The following is a 15,086-nucleotide window of genomic DNA, read 5'->3' as shown; positions in this document are numbered from 1 at the left end:
CTACACCGGTTCCAGAATTAAATCAACATATTCTATGTTCCGTCCATTGCCAATCACTGCTATTTCGAGAGTGAATCCCGCATAAATATGCGGATGTCATTCCCGAAACTTTGCAGGGTGTAGCCTATGTGTCCGAAAAACGAAACTTTCATACAAATTCTGAATGGATACCCTAGAAAGTGCGCAAAGCTCGCTCCCTTTATCACTAAAAAACGTCACTCATCTTTGTTCATCGCGATCTTACAAAGTTCCGTTATAATCAATGAAGCTCTCTAAACTGCACAATGAATCTCTTATTTAAATCGCGTCTGCACTTAGTCAGGAGATGATTCATGAGAGTGCAAAACTGTGGCGCTTTCAGCAGTGAGTGAATTGTGACAATACGTTTCTGATTGGCCATTGCGTTTAAGAAATCAACAGATCTGTCTGTGATTGGTTACATTGCTCAACGCTGCAAAACCACGTTGAGGGTATTTAGCTCTTGGCTAAGCGCTCCATTTGCAGCGGAGCAGACATCAGGGATTCCATGACTAACAATTTGGGGGGGCAACTGAAAAATCTTGTCCAATACTGTCACCTGATAGACATGATTCCTTGCCCATGTAACTTTTGGCATGCTGAGTTTTGGTTTTAAGATAAATTAATATTCATTGATTTAACTGCACTGATATTACCTGATGATAACAAAATTTGAACTGAATTAAGCTGGATTATTACACTAACTTTGAAATACTGAATTGAATCAACATTGAGATGAATGACAATTATTGCCTTACAAATGACACCGTTGCCTTCTGTAAAGGTGCTTATAGCTGAATTTAACTTGTTTCAATTGATGAATTTTGCAAAATTGACACAGGGTTATTTTAGTATAATTTAGATACCATTATAGTTTTTATAGATATTTTGAATTAGTTTTTATTTTACATTTTCTGTTTTAGTAATTTTATTGTGTGATTGTCATTTTCTTATTTAGTGTATAGTCTAAGACATAATTAAACGTTATTTTAGTACATCAAGATAAACTAAATTAAAATGAAAAATGTTGCCTTGACAACTTTTATTTCTGTTAAAATCTATTTAAATTTCAAGTAACAAAAATTGTTCTATGGTTATAGTTTGCCATAAAACACTACACTGACACATATTGAACTGAAACAACATTAAACTAATTTGCGTTGAATAATGACACTAAAAATTGAATTTGTTTCATAATTGGTGAATTTTAGAAGATGAACTTTTATGCTCCCGTTTATAAGCTGCTTTGAAACTGAATGTATTGAAGTTCTATATAAATAAATGTGACTACATTATCTGTCAGTGAGCTCATACTTACGATGATAAACTTCTGTCTCTCTTTCTGAAGTTTCAGAAACTCCTCCACAGTCAGACTATCCACAGTCTTCTTCAGCAAGATAAAATCACAGGTAGGGTCAGGGAATGTGTCTTATGCTCTTTCCTGATAATGCAAGAAAACCACAGTGCATCAGGAACAAAATACATAACAAGAGAACTGATGACATTTAATAAATCAAATAACCCTGACTTTAAATCAGAGTCTTATTCCATTAAGTTACACAGACAAGGCCTCTCTCAGCTCTCAAATGCAATAGTGGAAAGTTTAACAGACACGGACTCACTCAGGGTCATCCTCAGGTTCCCATCCTTCCAGCTCTTTCAGACAGAAGAAACACTGCGCTGTATCTGGACTATTCTCCCACGGGGTGTGAATATATCCAGCTTTGGCCATCTATAGAAAAAAAAAAAACAGTGTAAAAGATGAAAACACTGCATTTCAGCACCTACAAAACTATTTTTTTTCCATCTTGACGGATCAAAGGGTTTACTCACGTTTTCTGGAGTGCAAATGCAGCCCTCTTCAAACGGCCAACCAACGAATGTTTGAAGTCTGTTCTCATACAAGTACATTTTAGTCTGGTCTTCACTACTAAGAGCCATTTTCTGGAATATGGAGAGTAAAATAATAAGACAGAGGACCGAGACACACGCTTGGCTTGCTGCTTGTTGTTGTCTGTTTTCCGGTATTTTAAAATTTAGAGCGCGAGTTTTGATTGGCTACAGCGTGTCGCTTCCACGCATGCGCAGAACGAGAACATCCTACATTACTGCATATGTATATATTAGAACTATTATATGTAACATTATAATGTTATGAATAATATTAATAATAAAGTAACTTTCATTTTATGGAACACATAATTTACTCTCTCTTTTCTTGCACAGAGATTGTACTGTGGTTTATTAGAGCTCTTTAGTGAATTGGCCAATATAGTGTTTGTGTCTTGCTCATAAGTGTTAAACGTTTATAAGGCACATGAGACCTTTTCATGTTTTTTAGCAACTGTTCACAATACTGAAAAGAATTTCAGTAGGATTATGTTGTATCTTTACCAAAACCGTTTTCTTCGTTGTATATGATCGCATAGAGAACAGTGCTCTGTTGCAAGCTTTGGGAATCCTAAACAAGCTATATGGAGGACATGCCAGTTACATTACTTAAATGGAAACTGGTTACCATGTTCTCTGTAAGGCTGCTGTTCTGAAACTGGTTAACAATAGTATACAAGTAGGCTATAGAGAATTATTGGGTTTCAAATTGTTATTTTATTGACTAGCTACCAGCAGTTTATTTGTATAGCAAGACATGCAAGTCTTTACAAACAGTGCTGGTTCTCTCTGTCGGTAGTAATGTGAACTGTGCACACAGCAACAGCAAATGCTGCTTGGCTCAGTTCTGATGCCTCGGCAGCCAATTAAATTCAGAACAGAACCAATCCATTTGTTTCACCTAAAACCAGGTTACAGTAAATGAGATTCATTCTTCCAGAATTAAGAGACAGGCTTTTATTGTAATAACTGTAAAACCTTTCCAGATGGTTTTAAGAAAGAGAAAGCAAATAAATCACAATAGGGAATCAAATGAATTTAATCCTGGTACCTTTAATTTCGGTGAGACAGAGTAATTACTGTGTATCCTGTTCTATTCTTGGTTGCTTGGCTTCCCTGTCAGTTGCTAGTTAGCTTAAAGAAACAACAAGAAGAGTTCATTTACCAGGCCTACATATATTTAAACGCCATGTATGTCCATATATTACAAACACAGCAGTCTGTAACCCCAGAGAATGAAACAAGCTTCACTGGAACTGACAAACATTAACATGATAATAAATAATAGCATGAAAGACAAGACAATAATGGGTCATTAAAATAAAAAAAAGTAATAAACAAAAACAGCAGTAATGAAATATAATGTGTCAATTTGAAAATGAGCAGAGATGATAAAAGTGATTTGCCACAGTAATGGCATGCTTTGCGAGTTTTATGTAAGATCATTACCTCACACATTTTTCCTAACAGTGTGCAATAGTGAGCTGATATGATATAGGTTCTTGTTATGTTTGTATTCTGTTTATACAGGCTCATTTTGTATAGGACTATAAACCAGAAATTGTAAATAATACATGCATAATGCTAAATACTGACTCTACATTAAATGCAAAAATATGGGAAAACAGATGTCCAAATATTAAACCTTAATTGTACCAATTTATTTTCTCACGTCAGTAAATCCAAGAGTTTAACACAGGTGAGTGACAGTTCCTTAAATGTCCACATGGTGTCAGTATTCCCAGAGGGAGGAGCTGTCTGCATTCTCTCCATTGCCTTTCAGATTGCCTCCTTGGTCTCCACGCAGATATTTGCCATTTTTGCCCCTTATAGCTATCCGTCCATGCTCTAAGAACTCAAAGCAGAAATCTTCAGGTGTGTCTCCATCAGTGCACACCAAGCCACTGTTGGACACATACCAGAATTTTCCACCAGCACCTATAGGAAATTAATACCGGTCAGCTTCATAACATAAATGTCTTGAACTCTGGTTAATTTCATTAGCACGAGAAAAAATGACAAAGTGCTAAAAATTATATTTACTTTATTTTTTTTGCATATTTAAAATGTTGAAATTCACTTTTTGTCACCTAACATTTGGTATACAATATTGTATTATTCTTTTATTTTTATAAGAAAATGCTGTATGTAGATAAATCAGTTCCCATGAAAACCATTTCCATCTGATAAATTAATTAAATACATTTGGACATTTCTGACACAGATTATGTTTAATAATAACTTAATCGAGCCATATTCAATTTAGCTAAACTTCACAATCGTTGTATAGCTGTAACATTGCCTGAACAAGCTCTACATTCCTATTTTTCCATTATCTAACATTTGGTGTATTTCATAATGTTGTATCCTAGTTTTATCGTCATAAAATTACATTGAATAATGACTTAATCGAGTCAGATTCTAGAAGTTCATTGAAGGGCGTAAAACCGTAAAACTCTTTTTCTATGATCTAACATTTGGTATAGCTCATAATGTCCATAATGTATTCTAGTTTTATGGTTATAAGAAAACAGGCCTACTGCATGCCCTCTTACAAGTAAATCAGCCTTCTTGAGAATCAATTTCAGCAGATTAATTGTTTTGACTTTTGACAACTGATTACAACATAAATCAATTCCAGGAAATAAAAGCTGTTATTTGCTTTCCAGAAACCTGCTTTAGGATTTATTACAGGACATACAGAATAAAAATGATTGACAATGTGGTCAGATTAAAACTCACCTTTAATGTGGTATGTGCCGTCATTGAACTGCAGTGTAAATATGTCATAGACTGAACGATTGGCGTCCAGTGTATTAGAGTTCTTGTGGTGGCAAACATAACCATTCTCTCCCCTCAGGATCAGAATGGGCCTATTGATCAGCTTCAGAATCAACTGCTCGTCCTCACCTGGACGAAAAAAACAGGGTGACTTATTGTATTCTTGTACGTTTCTCAAATAGATTTGATTTAGATCCATGTATTTTGATTTTGTTTGTGGGTAGTATCAGTATGAACTCACCCACAGAGTCACTGACTGCAGCAAGTTGGCCATTTTTCTTAGTGCATATGTATTTTCCATTGCTGGCTTGCAGTGCCACCCGTCGACCGAGCCACACTATGTCAAACATGGTGTTGGCACCGCTGCACACAGTGGGAGATCGTATATATAAGTGTTAATAAAACATGTACACCCACAGAGAACAGGAGCAAATGATATAGCTTTACAATTTCTGTTATATTACTGCTGTGTTATGGATGTCGTGGATGCATTTTATCATAGTTACATAATAGTAATGTTGCTTGCCCTCATGTCATATCTTAAATAAGTGGAAAAGAATCATTTGTTTTGAAAATTTTGAAAGTAAGGCTAAATCTTACGCTTCTGTGGCTGTTGACTGGATGCCTCCATGAGCGACAAGCGTCCAGTAATTCCCTTCATTAGTTCTGAATTTGCATTTTCTTGTGTCTTTATCAATTTCCATTTGAAATGTCTCCATGTCTGTCTCATCATCCTGATTGGCTGAGACACTCACTCCTGTTGAAACACAGAAAGAAACAGGACATAAGACAAAACTGTTATTCATTGCTTTTAATTTAAAACAAGCATACATGGGAGAGCAGGGCATTTTTGCTTATTTATTTAAATAATGTTCAGAATAAAGCTTTGAAATTGTACCTCAAACATATTATTAACCGTCTTATTTGATATTTTATAAGTTAAAACATTTCTCAATTAATTATAAAAATAACTTAATCAAGTCAGAATCAATTTAACTATAAGTTCATGAAGGCTGTATAACGATTCGATTTATATATTTTATGTGAACATACACTACTGTTCAAAAGTTTGGTGTCAAGATTTTTAATGATTTTGAAAGAAGTTATGCTCACTGATGCTACAATTATAGTAAAAACAGTAATATTATGAAACATCACAATTTAAAAAAAAAAATTTCTATTGAATATATTTTAAAATGTACTTTATTCCTGTGATGGCAAAGCTGAATTTTTATCAATCATTTTATCAATCATTACTCCTGTCTTCAGTATCACATTCAAAAGTCAATCTAATATGCTAAAAAAAACATATATATATATAATTAAAAAAAACTTTTAAGACTCTTTGATGAATAGAATGTTCAAAACAACAGCATATGATTATGAAACCCAGCCTTAACAGTGACATTTTGTGAACACACAGCAAAAAAAAAAATTATATTTTTTACCTTGCAAAATAATAAAGTTTAAACCCACCTAAAATTGCTGAATCTTTCTTAAATATTCAAACACACAAAAGTCACTCTTATTACTATGCCCCAATACAAATCACACCGATTGACGCTGACTGTTAGAACAATATGTAACATGCTTTTCTGAGGACGTTTCAAATGCATCTGCTTAAACAAGATAGCGTGTGTTTGTCCTGAACTTTCCCCTAGTTTGGAATCCTGAAGGGAGACAAAGCACCAGCATGATTAACTTCACTGCCACGCACAACAGGAATCAACCTGACTCTGAGCCCTATTCTGGCGCAACGTCTACAGCGGACCTTGTTTATTAAGACTCACATCTATAGTTAATGGAGCCCAAACATGTCACTCTGCTGTCTATAAACATCCTTTATTTCAATGCAAGATCACTGATGTTTTGAAATGAGGAGGTTTACTCATTCAGTCACGATGACAGTTTCATTCCGAATCACTGTATTATTTGTAACATTAACATTTACACAACAAGACCACTGGCTGTGGTCTGAAACATTATTTATATCCTAGCCATTCATCTTGATTAAACTATTGTGTTGTTTAACAGATGTAGACTTTGTGTGTTTCTATAAAAAAAAACCTTGTGTATTTTTGTCTATGTATCTAAAGTACAATCATGTAACATTTCTCTATGCATCTACATTACCATTCAGTGCAGTAGGGAAAAACCACTTGTGATTGTATCTTTCCCATTGCACCGATAAAACCTTGGCATAGAAAATGCGACCTTGGCAGGGTCAGATTCCTCGCTGCATCCCGCTGGGTTTCTATGCCAATTAGTTCTGGGACTTTGTCATGGCATTCATTAGTCTAGAATTTAAGACATAGCTGTGTTCAAGAAACATCTTAAAAACAGGACACAAACGAACCAAGAGACTTGCTGACTTTTTAAATAGATTTTAGGTTGAGTTTTCAAATATTATTTGCTATTTATTAAAATTATTATTTAAAACTAAACATGTATTTACACTACTATTCAAATGTTTGGAATAATTAAGATTTTATAATGTTTTTGAAAGAAGTCTCTTAAAAAAATGTAAAAACAGTACTATTCCGAAATATTATTTCAATTTTCTATTTGAATATACTTTAAAATGTAATTTATTCCTGTGATGTAAAGCTGAATTTTCAGCATCATTACTCCAGTCTTCAGTGTCACATGATCCTTCAAAAATTATTGTAATATGCTGATTTGGTGCTCAAGAAACATCTTATACTTATTATTATCAATGTTTAAACAACTTTTGCTCAATATTTGTTTTGTGATACACTACCATTCAAAAGTTTGAGGCAAGTAAGAGTTAAAAAAAAAAGAAATTAATACTTTTGTTCACCAAGGACGCATTCCATTGATCAAAAATGGCAGTAAAACATTTATAATGTTACAAAAGATTATTTTTTAAGTAAATACTGTTATTTAGAATTTTCTGTTTATCAAATAATCCTGAAAAATGTGTCATGATTTCCACAAAATTATTAAGCAGCAAAAACTGTTTATAACCAATATACTATATTATTGTTTTAATGTGGTACAATTTAATATTCTGGTTTAATGTCAAAATATTACTTTAACTCTATTTTTGATCAAATAAATGTAACCTTGGTGAGCATAAGAGACTTCTTTCAAAAACATTTAAAAACCTTAATTATTTAAAACTTTTGGTAGTGCAAGTACTTTAAAATTATAAGGCATATTTAAAAAATATCTAAATTATCTTAAAATTGGCAAATAAATCAATACAACTATTGTATATTTGAGCTTTTTCAAAGATGGCAACCAACTTTATGAGGTCTTCAAATGCTTTTGAAGATAAGAAGAAACATAATTTCAGTCAAGTATGTCCAATCTTTTGGGCAAATAAATGACAACTGCATAATCAAACAAAACCGACAGCATTGTTCAGTATGCGTCAAACAGATTGTCGTGGCTAAGGCTCAAAGTGGATGCATCCGAAAATATCCCTAGATCATTTTCTTAAGCCTTTAACAGGCCAGATCCTGCACCTTACCCCCTTCTCCCTCCACCCTGTCATCCTTCCTGCCCCTCCTCTTCTAATGCTGTAACCTCTCCTAATTCTCAGCATGCAAAGAGACACAAAGCTGCACCGTAGGGCCCAGTAAGCAGCTTTTTGGAGTAGCGTATGTACAATCCTCCAGCTCCGAGGAAAACCAGTCGGGAGGCTGAAGTAATACTATTGTTTCAACGGAACTCTGTAGGGTGCCTGAGACATGCTGGGAAAGAAACCAGGCCTATCAGCAGAATCTGCTGCCATCGATCACTCCACCGAGGAATGTTTTTTTTTTTTTTTGCTATGATCTAGGTTATCTTTGTGCTTGTGTTTCTCCCTCTGCCTATCATTTTCTCTCACACTGCATGGACTACTTTTACAAATCATCTTGGCCTATCAATAGACACTACCTGGTCTTAATTTGGAATTGGGCTCTATAATCCGATTCCTAATGGCTTTAAGTAATAGAAACATGTGGTATGCAGGATTAAGACAACACAGTGTTAGTGCATTGTTGGAACCAGAGTACAACTACCAGCCAGTCACCAAAAACAAAGTCTCGTTTCTAATCAAGACAAAATCAGGGATAACGAAAAAGAAACAGCTTCAGATGTTTCTCTTTCTCAGATCAGACATCACTCTGCTGCAGCGGTTTTCATTTCTGCGGCCCGTTACACTTTATTTTCCAATTTCACGTCTGACTCTGCTTTAGTTTTGCACCAAAGATAGAAGAAGAGAGGCCAGCTGGGGCAGGACACTCTATCTCCTCTGTTGATCATTCCTCATCCACGGCATTGTGATTACTGAGCTCAATCCTGAACTCCTGCGAATGACCTCACTCCCATCACAGAATGCTCCCTCTCAATTTACCAACCCATTTCTGTGGTATGGTAACAGTACCCAGAGACAGAGACAGTGACAGGGCCTTCTCAAAACTGGGGCAAGTAGATCGCTGCATGCGTACCAGGTCAAATACCTCTCGGAGAACACGAGAGGTATATGGGAGAACAATACAAAAGGTGACTAAAGTATGCATAGGTTTTTGTTTAACATGCATGTATACAGTGGGGTTCAAAAGTCTGGGGGTACACTGGAAATCTGGAAAAATAAATATAATAAAAACATCTGGAGTGCATGCTGCTTGAGTGCTGCTGTCAACAAAGCAGAAAGGGGACAAAGACATTCTGAAACTCATTTTAATTTTTCAATTCAACTTTCACTCATGTTGATATTACAATTTGTCATTAAAAAAAGTATTAAATTATAAAAATGCTAAATATAAGCATTTCCACTAGTGGTCCCAGAAGTTTGGATCACATTCTATGTGAAGGTGTCTACTTAAAGCTGTGATCTCCAAATGTGCCAAGACAGTCTGAGATTAATTTTTAATGGTAAAGTGATGCCACAATCTACTGTCTCTCATTTTGTTAGCTTTCTTTCTTTCTTTTCTTTCTTTTCTTTCGCTCTTTCTCTATATCTCTTCCTCATCTCCTTTTCACCTTCCGGGCCGGATTAAAAAATTCCAGGGAACACTGTGGAGGTGATGAAGAACATGGTAACAGATCCACACGTCTGCGTGCATGCCATCTTTCCGACTCAAGTATGTGTGCCACACAACATGCGCCATAGCTGCTGCAAAAAAGTACACCACAACAAAAGCAAGTGAATAAACGTCATATCTAAGCCAATAATAGCGATATTTCTGAAAAATGACCATGCAATGTCACGACTCGTTATTGATTAAAAGATCATCTGTGAGTTTGTGTTGCATCCCAGGGTGAGAGGCCTGGGGCTTAATGAACGTCAGACCTGCAGAGCTGATTGGCAGTCCTGTCTGAAGGCATCTCTGGTTCCCTTCATCATGTAGAGACTCTCTAAAAGAAATGAATTGCTTCATCCATTAGCAAAATTACTTTACCTAATTGCTTTTTGCACAGAATGAATGTGCAATAGATGGGGAGAGATGCTTCTCGTTCATTAAGAACAAATGTTCCATCTGGCCTGTGTCATTTTCCCTGTCTTTTTTCACCCATAATGAAATGACTAGATTTTTTTGGGTAATATGGTGATACTTGATATTTCCTAATGTTGAATCGACACTGAACCTTTTGAACCTTGTAGGAGTCATAATGTGTGACTCAAACATCTCGCAACTTAATTTTGATTACAATCCAGAGCTTTTGACTATGGCTTCAGCTGCTAACATTGAAGGCCTCACAATTTATTGGAGGATTTGTATAATAGCTGCCCTGCAACCTACTTAGCTGGTAAAATGAATTCAAATTCTTTGTGCTGGTGCACATGCTTTTCTACCACAAATTAACTTTTTGAATGGCATTAAATTACTTTATCCCATGAGTAAACTAAACTGACAATACAACATCATGTCCTCCTCAGGGAACTGCTGCTAACGTCTTTGATTTATGATCTTTTAACAGTGACAATGACAAAAAAGCCATACCGTCCACCTGTCCACACCCATAATGCATTATGTCTCTATGCATTGGGATTTTGTGCCTGATCTTTCTTCTTCCTCCTGCCTGTCTTGTTCTCTTTTCAGATGTAAACTATCACACTTTCCATTGTCTCTTTTCCCCCATTGGGTTTTTTTGCCTGTCGGGCCAAAACCCAACTGCTCCCGAAGGACTCTCTGATTTGCGTCCCCATTGTAGCCCAGCGCATTGCATGGTCTCCAGATAAAGAAATGCGGCGGAAGGCTTGTGTTTCTGAAAGCAGACTCCACCATCATTGAAATGCCCCTGTCCACTCAATTATTTATCACACCTTGCCACTAGTGTGTGCATGCATGTGGACATGTGCATGTGAGTATATCAGAGCATATTTTGTTATATAAAAATACTAACTAAAAGTGTATCACTGTGAAAAATTCTGCGCAAATACGTGCACATCTGTGAGAATGAAAACGAGAATAAGACTGAGAGCGAGATGGATGAGTGTACTGGAGAGGACAGGATCTGTTACTGACCCAGCTTCCTATGGTGGATATTCAAAGCCATTCAGTTTCTCCAGTAATTTATCTATTGCAGGTGGCTCAAAATGCTTACCAAGAGCTCTGCACTGGAGATAATGGATAATGTTACAGCATGCAAGATTTACATTATAGAACTTAGTAGCTCAGTCAAGACAGGAAGCTACAATTATGCAGCGTGTTTGTTAGCAGAGCACATGGCCAGCGAATAAAAATTGGCCATGTCTGGCAGATTAATATCAGCCTATTCAGCTGAAAAGACAGCTGCTGTATATTATTTCTGTGAGGTCATGCTCATGGGCGTGACTCAGTGTTCACCTGCTCTCAGACTAGTTTTCATAGATTTGACTATGTATGCATGGTTTGCAATGCAGCTGCAATTTTGCATGAAGGTTATTTTCATGCACTGGTGTGCTTGCGTATAGGAACACTAATGAGGACTGAAACGGACAGCACAACAGTGCAAATTATTCTCAGACTACTAAAATCATATTGTTTAGCATATTATTCAGTCTGAAAATTAAATTTTTTCACTGAATTTTTCCATTACAATCAACATTTACATGCTTTAACTCCATACTCTAGATTTCTATATCTGGTTACCCAACAGGCATTAGAGGTACTTAATAGATGTAATTAGGACTCACATCTGTTACACAAGATGCCACAGGAGTGCTAAGGGACAGAGACCAGGGGCGTCATGCACTTATTATTTTTGAGGGGGCATGAGTTTGGGGGGGGGGGGGGGGGGGCATCGTCATGTGACACAGCAGCTTATGTTTTATTTATTTATTTATTTATTTATTTTTATTCGAAACATTCCCAAACACATTAACTGAATTATCATGAAATATCTTGATTCTCACCTTAATAGATTATGTTGATCTATAGTGGGCGATGGTCAAAGTAACCTAATAATGTAATCTATTAACTATGCATAAAAACCTGTCTGTTTACTTAATTAGCAGATATGGGTGTCATGCCATAACATATTTTTAATAAGACTGAGTTTAGATTGAATGTGAATTTAACACTGACACAAATCCTAAGCACACAGACAGAAAGCGGCTGTCACAACATGCGAGTACTAAACTAAGTTCTCATTCACACACAAGTCTACATTCAAAACACACGAGTTACAAAAAACAGTCGGTTATGTCTGTGAAGGTAAACGGCTTTTAAATCGCATGTTTATTTTAGATCTGTGTGGCAGCAGCAATATACCATATCATATCAATAAATCCACTGCTCTCTCTCTCCTCTGAGGCTGGGACTGTAAATAGTGTTCTGTGCTCGTCTGTGCAGCCAAAGACAGAACAGTTAGCATGTTTTGCTCAAACTTTCACCATGGCATCAGAGCTGGTACACCGTTGTCGCTTGCAAAATCAAAATTACGGTGCCATGGGTGGAAACTTACAGATTAAGGGGCGGTAATATTATAATGAGATCCCTTTGCCACGTCACCAAGGGAGCGAAATCAGACACGCTCGTTTGCTCGTTTTCTACAGCAAAAATGAGGCTAGTCGCTGAAGCATGTGGTCCTCCTGTAGGGGAACGTCAAAAGAAATTCAAGTAGCACTTACCTTGTCGGATGGAAACAAATCTGTTGTTGGCGGCCTGAAACACCACTTGCGGATGGCTTTCCTCAAGATCAAACAGCTCGTCTTTGCCGGGTTTGGAGCAGCGTCCAGAGCGCAGAGTTCCAGTGGGCCCCATGGGGGTCAAGTACTTCCCCTCACAGTCCTTGAAGGCCAACTTGCCTGATTTCAGTTCCAAAGTGTAGCCTGTCCCACGGCCATTTTCAGAAGACAGTTTCCCATCATTGCTCAGAAAGCGGCTGTCACTGGTCTTAAGACAATATTTGCCATCCATGTACACAAGAGTTAGAAGAGCATCCACACCCCAAGGGATGTTACTGTCCACAGCAATCTCTCCCTCTGGAGATGCTAGATGGGCGTAGCGCTTGCGGGCCACGCTGAGCAGATTGGCCTGTGGGTGCAGGGCCAGGTGCATGGCCCATAGTTCTGCCTCGCCAATGGTCTGAGCAAAGCAGGACAAGTAGTCCTCTGAACCTCCGAAGAAGCGCAGATATGGCTCGGACTGCAGGGCCCAGCGCCCGTCTGACTGTGCCACAATCAGAAAGCGGCAGTCATTCTCTTTGGTTTCAGCTTCACAGCTTACCTTGCCATCTTTGTCGGAAGCCAGGTAGCGCCCCAGGTGACTGCGCAGGTAAACCACCTGACCATCCTGCTCATCCTGCTCCAGAGTCCAGATCTGCTTCTTCTTTAGACTCGGAGCTGAAGCGTTCATCTTGAAGCCAAAAGCCTCCGCTGTTAGATAGCGATTCTCGTAATTAATAAGCCCGAATTGTAGCTTGAGGGCTTTACTGCCATTGGAGGGCATCCTGGCTTACAACCCAGATGGAAGCCAGAGAGTATTGAAAGTCCAGAGAAGAACCTGAAGAGCCTGCAGACTTACAATGTTAGCTCCACTACTTGTTAATTTGCTTCCTATTGGAGAAGAGTAAAGTGAAGACCACTTAGTGTAGCTGACTCTTTTCAGATACAGGCCTTAACTTTGTTTAGTAGACTGCTCCTAAGTTCCTCTTTTGATTTTGTTCTTGGTCCTTGGCCTCTCCGCTCGGTAAAAACGGCGCCTTGCTCCCCGGAGAGCTTGCAGAGGCTCTGGAGATTTTTTTTCCCTGTGTTTCCTAATCAGATCAGATTATAATCAGGAGGACTCAACACCTCAATCCAGAGAGCCGCTGACGTCACCCTGATCCCAACGGTTCCTTTTCCTCTGTGCCTCTTTCACTCGCTTACCCTGTCTCATTCCCTTTCCTTCTCAATTTACCTGCATTTTTCTGTCCTCTCCATTGGCTGCCTTTGGGACTGTGGGACTGCTGATCTCTTAAAGAGATGCTCAAGACCGAGTCACACTGTTTTACTTCTCGACGCTTTACTCGTCTCAATCCTTCAGGTTTACATCTCATTAGTTTGTCACCTCCTTGTCCTCCTCTAAGTCACTTTACTTGAGTCACATCCTCAGAACCTGTGCGTCCCTTAAACAGACAAATCGTTCTCCTCCGAGACCTTGAGAAATAGCAGCATTTCACTGTGCAAGGTGCCCAATATTTGCCAGGCCAGCTTGTGCCATATGTCAACAAACGCCACCTGAAGTACAGTGCAGCTTTTCAGGTGTACTTCAACACCTTTTCTACCTCCCTTTCACCTGTTGTCCTATCCTCTTATCTTTCTTTCTCTACGTCCTTTCTCCTGTCTCGCTATATTGGACATATTCTTACACTAGAGACACTTTATGGAGGCCCAGTAATCCACCCATTCTATAGTGCTCCTGCTTTTGTCCTCCTCCCCAGTCTCTAACTCTTTGCTGATGGCGCTTTGACACAAAGCTGGGTAACCAGAGCCCTCCCCCAGCACCCATGGTAGTGGCCTGAGAGGGGGATCGGCTTTCCAGTGTACACTCAGGATAGAGTTACATGACTTCTCTGATTCCGAGCTCAGTGGGTCATCTTTATCACGGCAATGTGTGCATGGGTGTGAGAGTGAACTTGGAGGTAACAAACAGATGCTTATTCAAAGATACCTGACATGTAGCCATTGAAGACCAATTTACTGTGACTGAACACACATCTCTCTAGCTCATTTCCAGTCACATAAGTTGTTTGCTTAGCATTTTACTGGCCATGTTGCCTCATGTTTGCATAATGCTACACATATTGTCGATCCATTTTAAATCCCAAGCATGTTTGTTTGAAAAACAGTCTCCTCCACAGGCCCCTAATCTGCCTTTCAATGATCCAACTCTTTTATTAGACCAATCTAATCCACAGCAGCCCCAAACCCCTCCTCCTCTCCTTGGGCGCGTCTTGGACACAGAGCCTTCCATCTG

General features: G+C 38.1%; 1 protein-coding gene and 1 pseudogene across 1 annotated transcript; both read right to left on the bottom strand.

Moving 5' to 3' along the window:
* LOC107601441 (baculoviral IAP repeat-containing protein 5-like) overlaps window positions 1–2,060 on the bottom strand; it is a 4,176-nt pseudogene extending 2,116 nt beyond the window's left edge.
* A 1,025-nt stretch (window positions 2,061–3,085) lies between these two features.
* fscn2b (fascin actin-bundling protein 2b, retinal) lies at window positions 3,086–14,541 on the bottom strand. Its single transcript, XM_016293621.1, has 5 exons — window positions 12,758–14,541; window positions 5,290–5,446; window positions 4,931–5,052; window positions 4,651–4,818; window positions 3,086–3,846 (listed from the first exon to the last, which is right to left on the bottom strand). The coding sequence occupies exons 1-5, from the start codon at window positions 13,575–13,577 to the stop codon at window positions 3,641–3,643; spliced, it is 1,473 nt and encodes a 490-aa protein (XP_016149107.1). The 5' UTR covers window positions 13,578–14,541; the 3' UTR covers window positions 3,086–3,640.
* Window positions 14,542–15,086: the final 545 nt, after the last annotated feature.

Source organism: Sinocyclocheilus grahami, unplaced genomic scaffold (genome assembly GCF_001515645.1).
Source record: "Sinocyclocheilus grahami isolate Dianchi unplaced genomic scaffold, SAMN03320097.WGS_v1.1 scaffold305.1, whole genome shotgun sequence".
Lineage (NCBI taxonomy): Eukaryota > Metazoa > Chordata > Actinopteri > Cypriniformes > Cyprinidae > Sinocyclocheilus > Sinocyclocheilus grahami.
This window is presented reverse-complemented; position numbering and strand designations above follow the sequence as displayed.

Coding starts and splice junctions, on each gene's coding strand:
- fscn2b (XM_016293621.1), bottom strand. CDS start 13,577: ATGCCCTCCAATGGCAGTAAAGCCCTCAAGCTACAATTCGGGCTTATT. Junction 5,447..12,757: donor ATTTGTTTCCATCCGACAAG/GTAAGTGCTACT, acceptor GTGTTTCAACAG/GAGTGAGTGTCTCAGCCAAT. Junction 5,053..5,289: donor CAGTCAACAGCCACAGAAGC/GTAAGATTTAGC, acceptor CACTGTGTGCAG/CGGTGCCAACACCATGTTTG.